At 39.4% G+C, this 21,970-nt stretch overlaps 1 protein-coding gene across 6 annotated transcripts in view; it reads left to right on the plus strand.

Annotated features, from left to right (window-relative positions):
• ABCB11 (ATP binding cassette subfamily B member 11) overlaps nucleotides 1–21,970 on the plus strand; it is a 61,474-nt gene that overhangs the window by 9,988 nt on the left and 29,516 nt on the right. For 2 of the 6 annotated variants that reach the window (XM_048308959.1, XM_048308960.1), the window contains exons 2-10: nucleotides 6,006–6,036; nucleotides 8,025–8,127; nucleotides 11,288–11,309; nucleotides 12,538–12,585; nucleotides 12,668–12,716; nucleotides 14,524–14,765; nucleotides 17,749–17,836; nucleotides 18,729–18,862; nucleotides 20,586–20,757. In XM_048308959.1, coding sequence (XP_048164916.1) covers nucleotides 8,052–8,127; nucleotides 11,288–11,309; nucleotides 12,538–12,585; nucleotides 12,668–12,716; nucleotides 14,524–14,765; nucleotides 17,749–17,836; nucleotides 18,729–18,862; nucleotides 20,586–20,757 — 831 coding nt within the window. In that variant the 5' untranslated portion in view covers nucleotides 6,006–6,036; nucleotides 8,025–8,051. Of the gene's footprint in view, nucleotides 1–5,612; nucleotides 5,972–6,005; nucleotides 6,037–8,024; nucleotides 8,128–11,287; nucleotides 11,310–12,537; nucleotides 12,586–12,667; nucleotides 12,717–14,523; nucleotides 14,766–17,748; nucleotides 17,837–18,728; nucleotides 18,863–20,585; nucleotides 20,758–21,970 lie in introns of those variants that run through there. The other 4 variants (XM_048308958.1, XM_048308961.1, XM_048308962.1 and 1 more) reach the window with 3 other exon arrangements.

Raw genomic sequence — 21,970 nt, forward strand, 5'->3', positions numbered from 1 at the left:
CACAACTTGTTGGGTCAGACATACGGGATTTTTCTATTTTTCAGATGGTTCGTAAGCAGTATTCCAAAACAGTTACATTCGGATTTGTTCAGCAGCAGGCATATGCAATTTTTGCTTTTGATAGATTGAGTGATAACTTAGAAGTGATTTATTACATGTATTCAAATTTTAAAACAAAACCACACTTACTAAGTGGAATTTATTTTATTCCCAAACTGGGTAACACAGCATGGGAGATGCTGAGCACTTGTGCCATAACCCAGATAAGCATGTGAGTGCAAACAGTCCTAACAAAATTCCAGGAACTGGATTTCTGTTCTGACAATGATGTATTGATAACCCTGACTTCTTCAGCATATTCCCAAATATTTATCTACCACTAACTAGATGTATAAAACACCCCTCTAGAGAGATCTTCTTCCATGAAAGGTAACAAACACACGCTTGTCAAATGTCAAGTAAAATAAGCTGTGAATGTGGCATGGTATTTTGAGGAAAACTCTCCTGTCTTTTTTTTCCCTTTCTTGAGCAGAAATGAGAATTGGTGATATAAGAGTGAGACTGAAGCCAACAGGCAACATAATGTCAGGCAAAGCAAGCAGGACCCAGAACCTTTCTCATTACTGTGGATACTGAAGTAATGATACCCAGAAAAATGCTTTATTTTATTAAAACCTTTGGTTGTCAGTGCCAAACTCTCAGGAAAGAAGGGAGCAAGTACTGCCTCTTTGCCTCTGAAGCAATAAATTTGCACCAGTAGGCTATGGGAGTTTGCCTGCGGTCTCTGAGCACAGGAAGGAGGATGCAGGTTGGAGCACCTCACCTGCCAAAGCTCAGGCTGTGTGAAAACATCAGTACTTCAAAATATGTTTGGGAAGAGCCTGCATATCTGGCATTATATTCCAATTGACTTAATAGTGAGTTTATATGTAATTATTGATGATGGATGAAGTTATGCTTAGAGAAAAAAGTTCAGTTATACTTCTCCATGAGTGCTCTTGGTGGGAAACCAGGAGATGCCTAATGCAATCAAGTAAAAAAAGTAATTCTAAATAGATTTAAGGGAGTACAGAACTTTTTAGAGATTACTTACGGACAATCTATCTCTTGGAGGGCAAGATGCAATGAAGTTGCACTTACTATGGTCAAATTCTTGTCTGGCTAAGCTTAATTTAAAAGGAAATTGCAATCACTTGACAGTTTTAAAGCATAATAATAGGAACAGGATCACTGCTTTTATTTTCTGCTTGTACATCTACATTCTGCTCTGACATGGGAGGTTCAACATACCTCCATTTTTACTGCAAGCTGTATGGCTGCTCACTGTGCTTTATGTAAATACGTGTGCTGGTGAAATGCAGCTTCTTGTGCTGGCTGGAAGTTACCCAGCATGTTGCAAAAGTTGCAGTTGAGAGATGCTAGTTTTTATTGCTTAACTTCCTTTGCAGCATCAGTAGTGAAGAAAGTATGAAGAAGTGATTAGGTAACTGCCTTCCCTGTATAGTATTTCAGAGTACCTTTATGTCAAGGAAATTTTTCTCTTGGCATACGTATGCATGCAGAACAGACCCAGCACAGAGGCTGGCTTTCCTTCTTTTGCAAAGCTTATTAAAATTACCATTTTCTTTATAATATCCCTTACCCTGCTTGGAGTTGCCATATTCCTTTGCTGAAGCCTTCGTTTGCCTGCAGCTGACTTGCAGTCTGGATAGTCCTTGGCTGTTGCTCATCAGAGCCAGGGCCAGGCTTTCTTTGGAGGCTGTGTAGAGACCTGCCCTCCTTGGCACAGAGGCACTGTTTTCCTGCCACTCCTACCTGCCCACACCTACGTGTCCTGGCACTTCAGCCATTCCAGAGAACTACACCTCTGCTAAAGCTTGTGCAGGACCATGGCAGCCACCCAAGGGCCCAGGGTCAGAGACACTTTGAGAATAGTCCCTCTAGATAAGGAGGCAGAACTGTGTTTCATCACACCCTACTTGAGCTATAATGTATATTAATAAATCAATATAAACAAAACAGAGTTTTGGCTTGATCTGTAATCTGGTCAATAAACAAAAATAAAAGCCAATTTAGCTGGACTGAAGGAAAAGGCCTGTTTTTGCCACGACAACAGACATGTCTGCAAACATGGGACTTAAACTGATCTCTGTGAACTTTAATCAGTGAGTGGGACTTTATATCAAATTAATAAAAGTGCTATAATTTCAAGGTTTTCAGTTAGAGTGCTTTTCATAGTCTATCTCCAGCCTGCCAGGGAGACTGACATGTCCAGTCTGTCCACAGTGGTCCAACTTTGCAATGTAAAGATCTACCTACACTTTTTAAAGGGGCCACAAACCCAAAATAAAAGAAAAACAAAAAACCAAAGGGCTCATCAAGAAAAAATATATTTTTCTGTAGTTTCCGGGAGGGAGAGTGATAAGAGGCATTCTGTGAGAAGCCCCAAAGGCATTTGTCTGGTGGCATTCAAGAGTGATTGGGAAAGATGAGGCACAGGGGAGAGGCAGGCTCACATGGACATGCCAGCTTCTGACAGGAACAGGTCAGGTGGCCTGTGGGGCTGGTTGCCTGGAGCATGGGGCAGACACTCTGAAAGATGTCTTTTTGAAAGAATTTTTTATTTTAACATGTTGAGTTACCTAATTTTGATATAACAGTTTTAGTTTGTTTTTAAAATTAATAGTATTGTTTTGTTTTGTTTGTTTGGGGTTTTTTTAGAAATGTTGCTATCTCTGCCATTTTTGTTTTCACAAGTATTTGGAATGGAGAAAAAATCCTTACAGCTTGCCAGACTTGGATAGGATCAATGCGATAAGTACGTGCATGTCCTGCTTCTGGTAATTTCCAAGAGCAGATGGGGAGAGGCTAACTATAGAAAAAGGCTAGTCACTGGAGGTAAGTCAGTCCCTGCTGCCTTCCTCCTGGACTCTCTGCTGCACCCACTCCAGACAGTATTTTCTAGTTTCAGTATAGTATATCTTTGTGACCAATAAATTATGACTTAGTGTCTCTGATCATGATTTAGACTGCAAAAGAAATAAATTTGTTTTTTTATTTGAGCTAGCCTCTCACCTGGAGGTTTCTGCTCCCAGCAAACAACTTGGACTTTTTACTTTTCGTAACAAGATAAACTCACCTTCACAGAAACATTCCATTTATGCCCCTAGGTAGTTTCCTGATTTCACTGTAAGGAAAGTGTCTGCTATTCCCCATTTCAATATTAAGAAATTTAGCTTGATTGGAGGAAAAAAAAAAAAAAAGAGGAAATGGATTTCTTATTGATATACAGATTTTTGCTTGCAGTAAAAATTATACATCCAGCTATCAAAAGAGAAAGTCTTGCTCCTAAGTGTAAAAAACAAGGACACTTGCTAAAGATCTTTGGATAGGACAGTACATTTTTTTTGTAAAAGTTATGCTGTGTTGAAGGAAATAATATACATAAGCATCTCATGAGATTGACATAATCCCATTTTTAACAGCATAAATCAGTCTCCTTGATGTACTGAAGTCCCCACTCCCTGTTGGTTTAGTTCAATAGCTAATTATTCATTTTCTGAAAGGCTGACTAGCAAAAAAACTGAGTTTTCCCTTCCCAGAACATCCAAAGGAAATAAAGTACAAGAGTACTCGAGGAGATGGAGTGGATTTGGCTAGTTTTTCCACTAGCAGCTGTAAAAAAGGGAAGGTGACTCTGTGGGCTTTATATTCTCCCCTTTGCTCCGCACAGATGGATGATTTTTCAGCATAGATTCATTTTTATGGCCGATGTCATAAAGTCAGGTCATAATTTATTAATCTCCAGGATTTTTGTAAGGATGATTTGAGAAAAGCAGAGATTTACAAGGGAGCAGAGCTCTTCAAAAGGGTTGGGGTAGCCTATGGTCTCAGCTCCAATTCATCACTGCCTTAATCTGCTTCCTTAGCAGTTTGAAATAGGCTCTATGCACACTTTCTGAATGCTTAAATGAGCAATGTCTTTAAGTGAGAGTAATGAAGTAATTTCTGTAAAGCTAAAATTGTATCGTCTTTGTCAAGCCAAGTCTTGTCTGAAGATACTGGGTGGCTTTGTGTGCAAGTGCAAACTTTGCTCAAGTACCTTGAAAAATCAAAGGCATTGCATTGTCTTTGGCCACAGTTCCTGAAAAAGCTGTCGGAGGGGAATGAAATAAAGCAGAGTTCTGCTTTTCATACAAGTTTTCTTCCAGCCTTTCTACTACCATGAAGGTAACTGTAACTCCCTGCACTTCAAGTAACTTTGTTTTTCTCTGACTGTGTGCTGGGGTAGACTAAATTATCACTGAGATGTTCTCTCAAAGCTGTGCTGTGTACAGCGGTATAGATGGAGACTTCTTTTAGTTAAAATAGTGGGAAAAGACAGCAGGTTTGCACTTAGTTATGTTATCAGTGTGAACACAGTAATGATGCTAAACAAGGAAAATTGGATTTCTGATTAGTTACATTTAATTGTGACACACTTTTGGGCATGAGGTTTCATCATGGAAAGTTTGAGAGCACAGAAGACTTGAGAGCTGACAGTCACTATGATTAAGACATTGTCTTTCTATCTTGTCCTATCAGTCAGGGCCCTCTGTAGTGAGAACTGATTTCAGAGAGGGACTAAACCCTCTTTGCCATTTCCCTCTAAGGTATGTGGTGGTACTGTCTGAGGTCATAGCATTGTCCTCATCAATGTCCCTTATTGAAAAATCTATGGAGGGCTTGTCTCCAACAAGAATTCACTACTACTCAGGAGCTTCCAGGCTGTAAAATCTTAATTTCAAAGGAAAAATTGTAAAAAGTTAGAAGCCATGTGGAGAGGGGCAAGCTTACTCAAAGCTTTTGAGCAAGTTTTTAATCTGCATTTAGCTTAATCTCTGAACCAATTATCATGTTATTCAGCTGATGTTGCTATGTACAGCAGGGACAAGAGTACACAATTACTGTCTGGCAAATTAAGTTGCTGATAAAATAATGCTATAATAATTCTTCCTGTACATTCACAGTTGACACTGAACTGTGCCCTAAATCACGTCTCTCCTAATGGGAGAGAATTTGCTGAAAGTCCTTGCAAGGAGTTTCAAAGATAAACTGAGACTTTTCCTTGAGTTTCAATGCTTCCAGATAGCTGTTTATTAAGTCTTATCAGAGGAACAGAGCCACTAGCATGACCCAGGTACAGCATAGAGCACACAAAAGCAGGAGTGAGGCCTCTCTATCAAGATTTACACAGCCTTTTAAAGATAATTTAACCAATAGTTACTAAAAATATACATTATTTTCACTTTCCTACCAATTATTCAATAACACGACTAGGAACTGTGGAATTCTCTATCCAGTCATTCCAAACTACTTTTACTGCAGAACATGGAGTAGTAAAAGAAGGAGAAGAAGGTTTAGAGAACAACAACAATCCTCCATTTTGATATTTTTTACTCTTATCTATTTACTTCAAAGAGAAGCCCAAAACCTCTAAATTTTTCACCCTGTGACAATCTTACATAGTAGTCTATCACCTAATTCACACCACTGTATTTTCTAGTTCTTGTCTGACTGTTGGTAATTTTTTCCAAGGTTGGAGGCTAAAACAGTGTTGTTCAGGGGGGTAAGAACCCTTAAAAACGGGCAGAGAAATATTCTCGGCACTCTGGGTTCCTACAACAGTGAACTGTTTTCCAGAGAACTGCCTGGTCTCCTCATGTTTAACTGTTTTCAAAGTGCCCTGACTTTGTTGTGAGATTGCATTAGTCCAATTTAAACACTCCATTAGATGTCAATGAACTGAAAACATTGTGGCCGCATGGTTATTGACCCAGGTGCAAATACACAATGCCCAATTGAAAGATTCAGTTCTGACAAATGGGTTAAAATAATTAAAATATGCTGAGAAAGGGTTGGGTGCTCCACTGACTAATTGAACAGGGTCCTTACAATTTGTCTATGATTCTAGGATTTTTCACAGCCATGGGTGAGTAACAAATTTATCCTATTTCATATTTCAGAGTTAACTGATGACACTTCCTTAACTAAAAGGTACTTGTATTTTTTCCTTTGGGACAATTTAGGCTAAATGCTGCTTTTCTGTGCACAGTTAGTGTTGTTTTGGGCTTTTTTTTTTTTTTTAATGGGACAGTTCAAAGAACAAGACATTCAAGTTCTATTTTGAAGCAATATATGTGTTTCTGCATAAATGCTATCATTTATATGTGAGGAACCTAACTTTAAAGAAACATGAAGAATAGTGCTTTCAGGGCCAATTTTAATTGTTTTTTTTTTCTCCCCCCCTCTGCTCCCCTTTATGTTAAATAAAGATCTGATCTGCATAAAGACATGATTTGAAATAGATTTCAGAGGGCTTTGGATCAGGTCCTAATGTTACTTCATTTACAGGATGTGTTCCTTTGTTAACAGTTTTCAAATGTTACTTATTTAAGTCTGGATTTTGAATTCCTCAAAGATTTTTGTTCCCCCAAAATTGAGCAACCATACTGTAACTGGCTAGAGTAATATGCTATTTCACTTGAGTGCAGTTTTTGAGGTATTCTCTGCTACTACATCCCATCTACCCATGCACACACATGGGTAGATGGGATGATCTATTGTCTCTTATTTTCTCTGATTTCTATTATCTCAATTTTAAATGCAGATGTCAGCAACAGTATTTTTCAAGATGTTCTAAGTGATCCCCCCTAAACATTCAGACCCTGAAGAAGGTTATTTTAACAATCTAATACAGCATGCTAATCTGCTATACTAATCTGTCTAATAAGATAATGAATAATGCCTATGGGACAGGACAGTATTTGATGTGTTGAGCTTTAGAAAAAATAGGAAAAATGTTTCCTTTCAGAAATGTGGGACAGTCATAATTTTATTGGAAAAGTAACATTATTCCAGAAAATTTAGCTCTAGCAAATCTTGGCAGCTAGAATTCTTATTCTAGTCTATCAATCATTGGGGTTTTTTCCACTTGTCCTGTTACTTAAGACTGTATCAGCATTCAGGCTTTAAAAAATCAATTAAAAAATTGATAAGCATTTGTTAAAATGAAATAAGAATAATTGAACTATGCTATCTAAATGCTTAATATGCTTAAAATAAGAGGCTGTAAGAGGTTTATTCAGAAGTATAATCACGCAAATGTTGATAGTTAAAGACTGGAAGAAGGTGTAGTAACTGTGGCTTGGGATACATTACATTAAACAAAGGTGTGGAGGAGATGACGATGGTTATGAAAGGGCGTATTTTGGGGATGACTTCTGCACCACTTTCCCCTGGGTGCATCTTGGATGCCAGGCTTACCTGGCAGATTTTGCCTCACAAAAGCACTTCTTTAACAAAAAGGTATTAATTTTGTCTTCTTATTTCTTTTTATGCATGATGTCTGCTCAGCATGTCAGTGTGACTAGTTAGGAATAAAACTGTCCAGAGGAGCAGCTCAGGTAGCCAAGAGCTGTGGGAGTGCAGTTGGTGGTGGTGATAATGCAGATGTCAGTGTGGCCCTGGGGCTCCCACCATTCTCCCTCCTTGTTTCCCAGTTGTCCCCTGTCATGGTCCTCCCAGCTGTTGCCAGCTGGGACAGCACAAGGCAGGGGCAGGTCCTGCTGCTCCCTTGTAACTGAGGCAGGATCTGTCCTGTTAATGTCTCAGCCTCTAACCTGCTCTCACAGATGCCACCCTCACAGAGGCAGTAGTTCACTTCAGCAGAGCTGTCCCTGGGGACAGGGCTGTTTTCTGGGAGCTGCCAAACCCCACAGAGTGGCCTCCACTCGAGGCAGGAGGCACTGAAGCCTCAGAGGCCTTGTGCTCAGGGTGAGTTGCACACTCTCTGAGGTGTTGTCCTACTCTATTTTCACTGAGTCAGTGACATCTGTCCTGTTATAACTTGTGCTGTAATCAGTGATATTGTCCTGGGATCATGAGGGCAAAGCAGGAGTTTAGCATAACACTGTTTTATGTTCACAGACGGATGTATGCTGATACTCTTTCTCTCCCCCTCCCCACACCCCATCTCTTTACAGGACTTTTGATTGAAGTAAATAACCATCATGTCTGACCCAGTTGTTCTGCGTAGCATCAAGAAAGTGGGAGAGGATAACTATGCTTTTGACTCGGATGGCAAATGTAAGAAGTCTGTATGTTATAAAGCATGTAAAATAGGTGGTGGGTGGCCTAAGTGAAGCAAGTAGTCTACAGAACACAAAGCAAATAGTCTGTGGAATAAATAGTGTTATGTGGTACCTGCTGTCATAGGTATCTTGCCCCCGAAACAACTTTTCTGTAAAAAACTACATATAACAATCCCTACCCATGGACTATCTTTACAGTTTAACTAACAAGTTCAAGGTATCTATATAGGTTTTTACACCCAGTACTTTGTTGTACAAGTAAAAGGCTTTTATCGAAGAAAAAGAAGTAAAAAGTGCTGTCTTCCATAGTTTCTTCCAGCAAACACTAATATTTGCAGTCATACATATATTAGGCAGAATTCTTATGAGCTAATTCTAAGTGAAGATCTGCATTGCCTCTTCTTATCAGAGCTTGTCCTCCTTTCTTCCATTTTTCCTTTTCAATGTGCATTTTTCCATTTTGTCAGTCCAAATGCAGCAAGAGCCAAGGAGAAACATGAAGAGAAACTGCTAAATATTTTGACTTCTGTTTATAAGACCTGAGAAAAGCCAAAAGAAAATAAGGATGTTAAATATTTATACAGATCATAAAGTACCAAGGAAAGCAAACCAGTAGCTCATAATGGAATCTAAATTGCAATAGAAATTAAGGGGATATGTCCAACTTCTGGGACAGAAAACTGTTCATCTCTTCCAGACACTTACTTTGACCTCCCAAGTTGTTTAGACTTACCTTGCTGGTTTGAGGAGTTGGTTTTTTGTCTGCTAGTTAGTTTTACACACTTGTTGCTTTTACTTGTTATGAGATTTTGGCAAAAGACTATCTTCTGGCAAAAGACTATTCTTCTTTTGACAGTTGGGGTTTTTTTGGCCTATCAGGTGAGTTTACCTCTGGTTTCTCAGTTTCCTTGGAAATACACTCTGTTTTCTGCTTAATCTAAGGAGCAGGTTGTTGAACTGCTAGAACACCTTTCCCAAAGCAGATAAAGCTTTAAAACATCGTTGGGATTCTACTGATTGGCCTCATCTCCAGTGGGGTTTGTTTCAATAACCACCTTTTGTACAAATTAGTTAGGATGAGCCCTCTCTGGGTCAACCCTTGAGCACCACACCTGTAAGTGTAGTTAAAAGACAGATTTATTTGGGAACTTTTTGAGTACAATTTTTCATCACTTGACTCTCACAGATATTCTTCCTTGTGTGTTCTCATAATAGCAGTAAACACTCAAATTCTTGCCAATGTTTTTCAGCTTTTTATTGAGTCTCTGCTTCCTTCTTCTTTTTCTTTTTTTTCCAAATTATAAAATTGCTTTATTAAATACCTTAATTTGTCTTTCAGAATTTTTTATGGCATTCAAAGATAACTATAGCTTTTTTCCTTCTGGGTTAATAAATTCTTTTATCTTCCCTGTATTATTTTATTTTCTATGAAATCATATTTTATCCTCTTATTCTACTTTTTCAGTTCTCACAGTGTGAACTGTTACTAATCTATTTTTTCCTTTCAAATTAACATCCTTCCAAATTCTTCTCCGGCTTAAAAACTGCTGGCCCACAGGACCTGGCCTGCAATTCCTTACACTCTTGAATCTCTTGAATAGCATTGGTAAGCTCTTGTTTCCCTCTTCAAGTTCATAGATTAGGGGTTGTTCACACTTGGAGAGTGCTTGTTTTGCTCTCTAAATTCATGACTCAGAGAACTTTTTCACTGGGCTCTTGTTTCTCCCATTTTCCTCCCACTAGCCTTTTCTTTAAGTTCTTGCAAAACACTTTGCATTACCAGACTATAGAGGAAGCTTTGTCTAAACCTTATCTTTTCTGATAAACCTTAAAGAATCTTCCAGAAAAGGTTTCAAACCACTACTGTTGTTACCTGCTGCCAAACTTCAAAAACCCAGATGTTTATTCTTTCTTCACAAAAGAAAGGTTTTCTAACACCAAATGATCCTTTGTAATAATAGTTTTACAAATTAGAACTTTCCTGGAAAATGTCTGGGATTCTTGGGATACATGTGCCCTTATTGAAATAATATTTTTTTTACCATCCCCAAGTAACAGAGAGCAAAATACAACCACTAGAGTAATTGTTAACTAAAGCCAAATAAAGTTATCTTATTAACCCCAAAAAGGAGATGTCATCAGCTGTTCCTTCAGTCCCAAACTCAGACTGTTTCCATCTAACATTGTGTTCTTGAGAAATACAAAACCTTGGAGGTGATGGAAAAGCCGCCTTTCCCTGGGTAGAAAAGTGGTAAGAGGAAAAATTTGTGGTTGCAGTGACTTCTTTGTACCCTCTGTGAATTGTGATGCAAACTACCTCTGTGTCTGCTCTGTGAAACGGCGCATGTGTGCATGCTCAATGATGTGAAGAAAGGAAGGCACTGCTTGAAATGCAAACCATGGTTCTGAACTTAATGTTGAACTGGCAAATGCATCGTAATTGAGCAAAGTGCATATGCTCAATGCCCTTAGGTTATCCAAATTGTGATGTATGTATAAAACTAACTCTTCATTCATTGTCATCTCAAGTGATGTACAGCAAGAATTTTCCAATCAGACCTTCTGATGACACTCCTTTGGGGCCCCTGACAACACAAGCTGTGCTTATTATGTCTTTCACAACATCTTTCGAAAGGAGGCTAAATCCAGACCTGTTCTGGGGACTAAGGAATTGTCCTACAAACTAGTTATGTCTTGTAGTATGATTCCATTTCTCTAAGCTATGGTTCCTTAGACAATGTCCCAAGAGTAGACACCAGCATGACAAGCTCATCCTACCCTCCAAGACCACAACTGCCCCTCTTCCACAGGATTTGCAGTCTCTTTAAGTTGTTGGCAGGCAAGAGTGAAGAGCTACCATTCCTCCTTTCAGTGAGCGAGCATTAGCGTAGTATCCTCAATGGGACAGTGTCCAAGACAACGAATTGAATGTTAGCAAACAGGTTGCAATGAAAATGACTTTTGGCAAATGTCCTGAATAATGTTTTTAGTGTAAACCATGGCCTGGCTATATGTATTAGTGGGAATACGATGTTTAGAACTCAGGAATGGTCAGGTGCCATGGAGTTCTAGAGTTTATGTTTCACATGTCTACAGAAGATTATGTACTTTAACAATAATCATTAACTAGACTGTGCATTTATTTTCCCTAACAGGTAACAGCTTCAAGACATCAGAGTAAGTCATGTACATGATTGGCACAATCAATATTTCTAGGAATATTCAAAGAACTTAATGTCATTGGATCAAATTGATGGAATTTTTTTTTTAAAAAAAGCTGTTCTCTAGCAGCTGAACTGCCTTATTTGATACAACTGAAACAGATAGACCAAAGCAGTCCTAGAAACCTTTATAAACAGAAATGGCAGCAATATGATCTTCCTTCTGAAAATGTTTTTGATATTCCATTTTATCTTTCTTCACTGCTTTTAGTTTGAGAAATTACTTTTTAAGGAATTTTAAAAAATCTATTAATTTCTCTTAAAACTTAACTGTGATATTTTAAAACAAAAGGGATTATCTCATATTAAGATTTAAATGTAGAATTCTGAATAGTTGAAAGTGGGGATGATTTAGAGAATTTGACCTTCAGTGGTTATCAGAGATCTGATTGGGATTAAGAGCCTCCTCCTTCCTAGACCTTTGGACAACTCTGTAGCAGGCTGGACAACCTAATGCTACAATTTGAGCCAGCTCTTTCTGACACAGTGTACCCAGTCTGGGAGCTACCCCTAGAACAGAGAAACTAGAGCATCTCTTAATTTTTCTCATTGTCGGGTTGCCTGCCTAAGAGAACACCAGCCCAGTGTTAAAAGTCTACCATGTCTTTCACCCTTAAAACCCAAGTTCTGTTGGACTTTCACATGTAACACACATATGATCTACACATACCTGAGGGAAAGCTTACTTTAGGCTTTCTAGGATCTGGTTTATGAAAACAATTTATGACAAATATAGCTTGAATTAGTTTGCTTCATTAAAAACCAAACCAAAACAACCCACTGCAAATAGAATATCCCTACTCATTCATCACTGAATGTACACAGCTGATGATTCCTTGCTATGGGAACAAGACCTTACTCTGTCTTAAAGAAAGGATTAACCAACAATTTGGGCAGTAGGTTTTTCTTTACCTGACCTTAACCCACAATCCACATTGTAGAAAGAGTGTTTTGAGGAGCTGCTTATGGAACAAAGTATAAACCTTTTGAGAATTTTAACCTAACCTTCATTCTAATTCCTGTCTAAAATTTAAAAGAACCATCAAATCACTGGTTCCAAAGAAATCTGAAGGAAACAGCTTGTCTCTTAAAATCCTGGGCAAAATGTCTCAAATAAAATGTAATTTCAGAGAAGTAACCAAGTGAGTAAAAATAATAATGCAAAATCTTATCCTTTTTGCCAGAAATTTCTATGCATATGAAGAACCATTTATACAGAAGGAAAGTGAAAAGTGAGTTCAGTTCTTTATACTTTGCATATAAAACAAAGTACTAAAATACAAGTTTATAATTTTATGTTTTCTGTTGTTGAAGGTCGTCAGAGAAGAAAGAAAACAGTGCTCATATTGGCTTCTTTCAGCTGGTAATGAAAGCAATACCTATAAATATTTGATGTGTATTGTATTGGGCTGCAGAATAAGTGACAATAACCAATAAGGTTGTTTTGGGATAGCTGTGACTAAGCCAAACTTTTAAGGATTAAATCTTTTGGCCTGAAATCCTACCAATAAAATTCAGAGGGATTTCAATAGAACCCCTTGTCATCTTGTCAATTTGGTGTCAAAATTGTCTGTTAACACATTATATTTAACCTACAGGTAGATATGTGGAAATGAGGTAAGATGCACAGCAGGGATCTAGGTGACCTTGGTTCATTCTTTTTTCTGCCAAAAATTTGCTGAGTGATATTTGGCAGATAATTTAGCTCCCTCATAGTTGCCCCAAGGGTTTTAGAAGATTTGGTTGCAATGGAAACTTATAGATGCACAATACCATATGGTATGAGTTACATCTAGCCTTTGATGTAATTCCATAGGGTGCCTCTAAATTTTAAAATGAATGTAGTCAGGAGTTGTCCAACCCAGCAGCATGCAGCTAAGAGGTCTCATTACTTCTATTTTGCACATAGTCCGGGCAGTTAGCCAGTACTATATCCAAGCTAGTATGGTCCTGACTGCAGTACTGGGCTAGTGCAGTAACATCCCTGGTGCTGTACCTGGCTAAGTATCTCAGCTCCTGGTTGGGTTGAGAGAACAGTCTGTCCCCACAGAGGGCAAGCAGAGAGGTTTGAATTCTGTAGCCTTTAACTCCTAAAGTGCAGTTGGTAAACACAGTTTGCCTCATGTGCTGAGAGATCAGATATCACATATCTGTGCAATTTCTGTGTGCTTTTTTTTAAACCAAGGGAATTCCTAGACGTCTTATGAGCAAGGTTTGTAAGACAGTGGTAGTGTTACAGTTTTCTTCTGACTTTTTTCTTTTCTTTTTTGTAGAAGAACCTTTTATTTATTTCTCTTTTGTGTTAACTGGTTTCCCGTTTATTTTGTCTTTGCCCTAGTGTCCCTTTCCGTATGTGCTATAAATTTCCACTCTTTCTTCTCTTAAGCACATTATAGCACATACAGAACCTGGACAGGTTCTTCAGCAGGCTATGATTCCTCTTGACACTCCTATTTCAAAATGTATAGCATTTGATACTGATATTCTATATGGACAGTTTAATCTATATATTTGTACCTGACTTCACCCTGAGAATCAGAGTTCATACAGTCATGCAAAGGTAACTTAAATCACTGTATCTTTGCTGAGTTACCAGTGTGAAAGCTCTTTTCTATACATTGCTCCCAGATTAAAAGTCAATGCACAACTGCCTGGCTCAGCCAGTGCATTTTAGAATATTATCTATGAGAAGCTGCTCTGAGATGTTTAATTGGTTTTCTACCACAGCACCTCCGACTTTTGAGAAATTGGCTAACTCTATTCAGAGGCTCTGCATAATGCCCTAAGGCTTTTTCCTCCCTTTGCTCTCTCTCCATCCCCACAGGAAATCTGCAAAGCAGACTATATGTATGAATTATAGTTACTATTCTTAATCTCTTAGCTAGTTTCTGGAATGATGATAATGTGGAATGATATTGAGCTATTAATGTTGTATGATAATATGTTCATTCACATGTTAAAAGGAAGCTCATAATTTATGAGGCTGTAATCACAAATGTAATTAGATTAGATTGGACAGAGAGATTTGTCTTCTTTCTGTATTGAAGATAATTCTGAGATTTAAAGAGAATGTTTTTTTATTTGATCCACCTAATTAATGATTTATCATTATACAACCAATATGAAGACTGCCTCTCAGCAGAGACCATATTTTTTTCTTCCCTCTTTAGTTTCGATTTTCATCATCTACGGAGATTTTAATGATGGTTGCTGGTAGTATATGTGCTATTGTTCATGGAGTAGCCCAACCAGCTGTGTTGCTTGTGTTTGGTGCAATGGCAGACACATTTATTGAATATGACATTGAAATGCAAGAGCTTAAAGACCCAAACAAGACATGTATAAATAACACCATAGCGTGGATTAATGGTACTATTTATCAGAATGAAAAGAATGCTACCATAAGATGTGGGTAAGTAATGGATGTATTTGTTTCTTTCCCATTGTTATCATAGCTTGTCAGAGAATGCATTGCTATTGAAGGTCTTGTTCAGCCTCTAAATCTTACATTTTCTATTCATGAGGTAGGAAAGAGGCATGGTTCTTGTTACATAGTCCTGTTTCTGACCTGGAGATATTATCTGGAGGGACAGAAGGTCAGCTTGGACCTCGGTCTTTCAGTTGTAGTTGTCAGCAAGAATATTCTTTGATTATCATTGTTCTGCTAACAGATATGTATGTTATATATATGAGCTCATTGATCTATTTTCTCAGATTACACTTAGGTAATAATGACATCTAGTCATTCTGGTTAGCACTTAGTTACCTATAGGTGCCTGCTGACTTCTGAGCAAGTTAGCTAAACTATTGTCACTGAGAGAATTGAGCATTTATAGAATGCAATTCAACTCAGCTTATGGGGGATGTCTGAGGCAGGTCAAAAGAACTGCCCCATAAGATTGCCTGTTTCTTTCCATTAAATATAATAAATGGAGTCTAGATAATACATTCAGATACAGATATATGTTAAGGCCAGATTTGAACCTGTAACCTTTCCTAAGAATAATTTTTTGGTGCATCATTACAAGGGTTTTCTAATCTCTGAGTGGCATTTCATTACATACTTAATTGCAGTTAAAAGTTACTTGTGTAAAGGTCTCTGAAATTCAGAGCACATGGGAAGAAATTCACATCCTTAGATGTAGGTGACTGGGGCCAAATTATTTTGCTCCAGGCTGTCCAAGCCAGCCTTCAGAGATGGGCTGGCAGTTAGAATACAGGATTTACTACTGACATCTGTACCTCTTAAGCAGCAACCACACACCAGGCAGGACACATTCATAGAACCATAGAATGCTTTGGGTTAGAAGGGACTTTAAGGATCATCTAGTTTCAATCCCCTTGCTATGGACAGGGACACCTTCCGCTACATCTGGTTGCTCAAAACCTCATTCAAACTGGCCTTGAACACTTCCAGATGAAGAATCCACAACTTCTCTGGGTAACCTGTTTCAGTGTCTCACCATCCTCACCAGTGAAGAATTTCTTTCTAACCTAAAGCTGCCCTTTTTCAGTTTAAAGCCATTGCCCCTTGTCCTATCCCTCCATGTCCTTGTAAAACATCTCTCTCCTGCTTTCTTGTAGACTCCCTTAGTGTACTGGAAGGTGTTCTAAGGTCTCCCCACAGCTTTCTCTTCTCCAGTCTGAACAATCCCAACTCTCTCAGCCTGCTCCAGCCCTCTCATCTTCATGGCCTTCCTCTGGACTCACTCCAGCAGGTCCATGTCCTCCTTATGTCGGGGCCCCCAGAGCTGGATGCAGCTCTCCAGGCGGGCTCTCACCAGAGCAGAATAGAGAGGCAGAGTCCCCGCCCTTGATCTGCAGGCCACAATGCTCTGGATGCAGCCCAGGACATGGCTAGCTTTCTGGGCTGAGAGCACACATGCCTAAGTCACGCCAAACTTTGTCCACCAACATCCCCCAGTCCTTCTCCCCAGGGCTGCTCTCAATCCATTCTTCACTCAGTCTGTGTCTATTCTTGGAATTGCCCCAGCTCAGGTGCAGCACCTTGCACTTGGCCTTGTGTGAACTTCATGAGGTTCACAGAGTCCCACCTCTCAAGTGTGTCAAAGTCCCTCTGGATGGCATCCCTTCTCTCCAGCACATCAACTGCACCACACAGCTTGGTGTCATCAGCAAACCTGCTGAGAGTGCACTCAAGCCCACTGGCCATGCCATTGACAAAGATGTGAAACAGCTCTGGTCCCAACCTTTGAGAAACCCTTGAGAAACACCTTCTGTCACTGGTCTCCACTTGGACATTGAGCCCTTGACTGCAACTCTTTGAGTGCAGCCATCCAATCAATTCCTTGTCCACCAAGTGGTCCATCCACCATGTCTCTCCAGTTTAGAGACAAGGATGTCATGCAGGATAGAATCAAATGGTTTGCACAAATCCAGGTAGATGATGTCAGTTGCTCTTCCTTCATCCATCAATGCTGTAGCCCTGTGATAGAAGGCCACCAAATTTGTCAGGCATGAGTTGCCCTTAGTGAAGTCACACTGGCTGTCACCAGTCACCTCCTTGTTTATCAAGTGCTTTGGCACACTTTCTAGGATGATCTGCTCCATGATCTTAATTATCATGAAAAATTGTACTAGATACCTTTCAGGCACCTGAGTTGTTTCCATGATATGCTGTTTCCATGAAATTCTGTTTCCACGTTTTTTGTCAGAGATCAAGTAAGGTGCGTAGGGTTCCCTTTTGGCTTAAAAATTCAGTGTAAAAAATTTTGGGTAAATTAAATAAAATTTTCTGTCTGCAGGATGTTTTTTAAAAGTTGTCTAAAGGCAGAACCTATAACAACCTATTTCAAAGTAGATGAAATGCAAAAGCAGCAATTCAGTGCCCTTCACTGATATTAAGAGTAATTTAGCACTCCTATCTGAGTAAAAAAACAAATTATCTTTTCAGATTAGCAAATTTATGGTACAAAGTAATATTTGAATTGACTTTAGCAGCCCTCACTTCTCCCCATAAAATGCAGTTGAAATCTGAATGTTATTAGTTGCCATAATGGCACAAAGCAAGCACATTCAACATCTAATGAAAACTTATTGGGCAGCTCTTTTCTGAAACACCCTCTCACCTGTGCTGTTTCAGGGCATGCAGTCTGGGGGGGTTTCCCGGAGACTACAGGGCTGCTCCAGGATGGAGGAGCATTTCTTGGTACCTGCCAGCTCCCTACCCCTGTGCAACAGGCAGAATAAGGAAACCAGCTACTAGCAATAGCCTCAGTATTGGGAGAGAATGCCTCTGTTGGCAAAACAAGCTGACTTCCACCTAGCCTGACTCTAACTTGAGGAAACACCAGATTAGAATTCTGTGAGAAATTAAAACTATATTAATTGCTCTTTTTTTTTTTCCTTTTTTTTCCCCTTTTTTCTTTTTTCAGGCTGCTGGACATTGAACACGAAATGACCAAGTTTGCAGGATACTATGCAGGAATTGGTTGTGCCATACTTGTGTTAGGATACCTCCAAGTTAGTATTTTGGTTTCTGTTTTGATTTCAAAGTTTAAATCACTAAACAATTAAGTTCATAATAATAATTATGTTAGTTTTAACTGCTTAGCTACTTATTTGAGCAGAACAGATGCTTTCAGTTCTCATTCTATTGCTGAAATATGTTAGCTCTGGCAATCTGAGAGCTCCTTGGATTTGTGCATGCATATCTTTGTAAAAGGATGAATTTTACCCACAGCACAAGCAATACTTGCTCAAGTGTGGCTACTATGGAATCCACATGTCCTCCAAAAATAGCAGCCAAAGGGCATGCAGATTCCCAGTAGGCATCTCAGCTGGGTTGAGCGCTGTTTGTATTACAGAGATATTACAGAGCAATACTAATGTGAAACTAATGTTGGAGAAGAATCGTACCCTACGTATTCTGTAGTAATTGTTCAGTCCTATGACTGAAGTGAGTCAAAAGCTTGGACAATTCCTGCATAGTCTGTTGAAGGGTCCATGGCTTTTGAAGCTGTTTTTAATCGCAAAAATCACTTGTCAATCTCCTTCCTGAAAACTATCCAAGAATTTTGCTGAGGTAAGATGGCTGCCATCCCTGTATTACTTACAGTTGTAGATGGAAAAAGCTTTGTCTATATGGCATTCATGTAGCTGCATACGTAATTTAACTTGTCTCTTCTCTCATCCTATCAGAACTGAGACAAATGCTTGATCCAGAGGCTATATAAAATTGTTGGATTATTTAAAGATCAAAACAACTGTTATGTCTGTGTAGCTGGAATATATTTTACCTGAATAGTAATTTTATCAATAGCCTTTCCCATTCTAGTCAAATCGTTTTTTCTAATTTGTTGGGAGTAGAAAGACTTTTTACTGCAATTTATCAGCTGTTTTGTGCTTTTCCCAGATCTGCTTTTGGGTTATGTCTGCAGCTCGTCAGATACAGAAAATCAGGAAAGCTTATTTCAGGAAAATAATGCGAATGGATATAGGCTGGTTTGACTGTACATCTGTAGGAGAACTGAACACCCGAATTTCTGAGTGAGTAATCTAAAAAACCCATATGCTACAGAAAACATTTCGCAATTCCTTCCAAACACTGCAGAGTGCCAATAATCAGGCATTTGACAAACACCTTTTAGTAGAAATACAGCTATGTTCGTGGGAGCAGCAACCAGACTGATTAGCTCCCCCATCTCTGAACTAAGTACCATAACTGTTAAACCACAATTATTTCCCTTTCATGCCTTGTCTGTCAGTAAATATGTGTGTGTGGGAGTTGGATTGGTTTTGGGGTGGGGTTTTTTTCCCAGTTTGTCTTCTCTTCTCCGTTTGTGCCCAGTCCCTTCAGAGTGATCTATAATTTGGCTGCCGGTGCATGCTCCCTGAGTCTGGAGATGCTGATTTGAACCCTCTCTTAATTCCCAGAAAGGAAAATTACATTAGGGGCACATTTTGCTTTTGTTAGCTTTTAGAAGGAAAGAGTGAGCCTTGCTTAATCTTCTGTTAAAAAAGATACAAGCAGGCAGCTGTGGGGTGAATATGCTGACTGTAGATGGCTTCCTGTTCTCAGTTGTGCCTGTGTAATAGTCACATATGCTGAAGATTTTTCTGTCGTTGGAAGGAATTTTATTTTACTCATTGGTTTCTATTGCTTTCTGTGGTGTTCTTTTTATGAAGAATAAATGGCAAGCTTTAGTCACTGGGAAGAATTTCTTAGGAAAAAGTAGGAATTAATCATGTATTTGTCTAATAAATAACATTTCCCTTGTTTTTGAACAAGATTGTCCTGCACCTACAAAAGCTCTCTGACTGTGAAAAACATTCACCAGAAGAAATATAAACATGTTCTTTTACTCAACACTCTTACAACAGAGGACTGTAATTTCACTTGACTTATCAATAAGCTTCCAACTTTGCACTTTAAATCTCAAGGCCACTTGCTACAAGTTATTCCAGGAGTTCTCAGTAGTTCTAATCTCAGAGGTGAGGTAGTAGCCAAGAGTGACAGAAGTATAATGATTATACTTAAGACAGTTTTTGATGATTATAATTGATGATTATATTTAAGACAGTTTTTCTGTGCTGGCAATGCCTAAGAGAGAACAAATGAACTCTGAAGCTGCCCTGGGGCCAAATGGTGTCAACTGCTGCACCATTGTCCTCCATACAATAGAACTGTCATGTTTTCTCACTGTCTCCGGTCATAAAGTAGCCCTCCATCTTCCCACTCTCCCTCTCATTTAGAGAACAAAGTACCTGGTAGAGAGGAGAGAGGAACTGGGAGCTGGTGGAAGGTGGAACTAGAAGAGAGTTAGAGACCTCCTCCCTTTTCCTGTCCCTTCAGCAGGCCAGTATGGTGCATTCTCAATGCCCCATGATGTAAGGAATGCTATATGAGCTATGCTGTTTTTCCTTTATCACATAGATGCATCCTGCTAAGATGTCTCTGCCCCATCCTCTGAAGCAGCTGGGGCATGGTAGTAAGAGCCAGCTAGTGAATGAGTCTGCTGCCAGGACAGCTTTTCTTGGGAAAGGACAGTACTTCCTCTGTAGTATTCGTGCCTAAAAGCCTTCTCCATTGCAAAGGCATCAGATTTTCTCACTGTAGGGTCTTTGTACGGGGTGATGGTGAAAGAATAGGGATGAAGGAAGGGCCCTCTCCAGTGAAAAGCAACTAACCCAGATGTGGCCAAGACCTGCAACACAAACAAAAGTTATACTCACCAGTCTTCTGTTGATTTTTGTTGTTGTTGTTTTCCAGTGATGTTAACAAAATTAATGAGGCTATTGCTGACCAAGTAGCAATCTTCATCCAACGCATAACCACCTTTGTGTGTGGATTTCTACTGGGATTTGTCAGTGGCTGGAAATTGACCTTGGTTATCATTGCAGTCAGCCCTCTGCTTGGGGTTGGAGCAGCTCTCTATGGCTTGGTAAGTGAATTGTGAAAGGTTCGTGTTGAGCAATGATGAGCAGGAAAGATCATGCCAGAAATCTGTGAGGATTGGTGAAGTTGATTACACCCCTTTAAAGTCAAGAGAGGCAAATTACAGTCTCAGTAGTACTGAGTGAGGGGGGAGGGATGGAGGGAGAGGTGTGGTAGAAGGGAAGTGGGCTTTGCTCCCACTTTGTTTATTCTGATTCCCAGAATAATAAATCCTCCTTCTAAGATGGTAGTGTAAGCATACCTTCTTGTGGGTCCTGTGGATGGGCAATGTTGCTGAGATCAGAAGCTGGCTTTTACCTTCTCTCTTACTACACACCTGGTTTAGATGGTTAGAAGATACAGGACTTGATTTCTCTATGTAAATTAGTGACTTTTCTGGGTGATAAGTTTCAAAGACATAAAATGGTTGAAAACAACTACTCAAACTTGCCTCAAACTGTCCTTGGTCCCAGAAGCTGCTGCACCTTCTCCTAGTTTTTCCTGTTCTGTGTCTCCATCCACTTCCTACAGACTTCCTGTCACTGTACACAGGAAGGACAGTGAAAAGGGAAACTGCAGGATCCTCTGCCCTCTCACCTCCTCTCCCATGCTCAGCAGGGCTGGGTGGTTCCTGCTCATCCTCTGCATTCTTGTTTGGTTCAGCCCTCTGGCAATCTCATTTCTTTCACATCAGGGACAGCTTGCTGTCATTTTCCTATCCAACCTCTAATGTAACTGTGATTAATTTCTTGTCTTCCAGCTCTCCTTTAGCACCTTGTGCTGGCTGCAAGTAGATGACATGAATAATGACTCATGTGAAGGGGGAGAGCAGAAACTTGGCAGGGAATGAAATCAAACCCAAAATGCTTTTCCTTCATTTGTGATTTCTTTCTGACCTTATTCCCCTTTATGTTTGTAATTTTCTCCCTTTCCATTCTTATTTCTCTGTACCCATCTCTTTCCAGTCACAATACCTACTGTTAAGTGTTTCCTCATTATGAGCCTTTCCAGCCCTAGTCTTTGTTTTACACCATGAAGAAAATAGACCCAAGGTCAATCTAGCCTGGCTTCCTGTCTTCAAAAGGGGCTAGTACATTCATGGGGTAAGGTATTTGAAAAGAGAAAGCAAAGACTGACACATTAGACTTTCTAATGATAGCTTATTCCCAAGTCAATGTGGTATCTCTGTGTAGAATTGTAAATGACTACATTTTCTTCCA

The sequence above is a fragment of the Corvus hawaiiensis genome, chromosome 7 (assembly GCF_020740725.1).
Source record: "Corvus hawaiiensis isolate bCorHaw1 chromosome 7, bCorHaw1.pri.cur, whole genome shotgun sequence".
Lineage (NCBI taxonomy): Eukaryota > Metazoa > Chordata > Aves > Passeriformes > Corvidae > Corvus > Corvus hawaiiensis.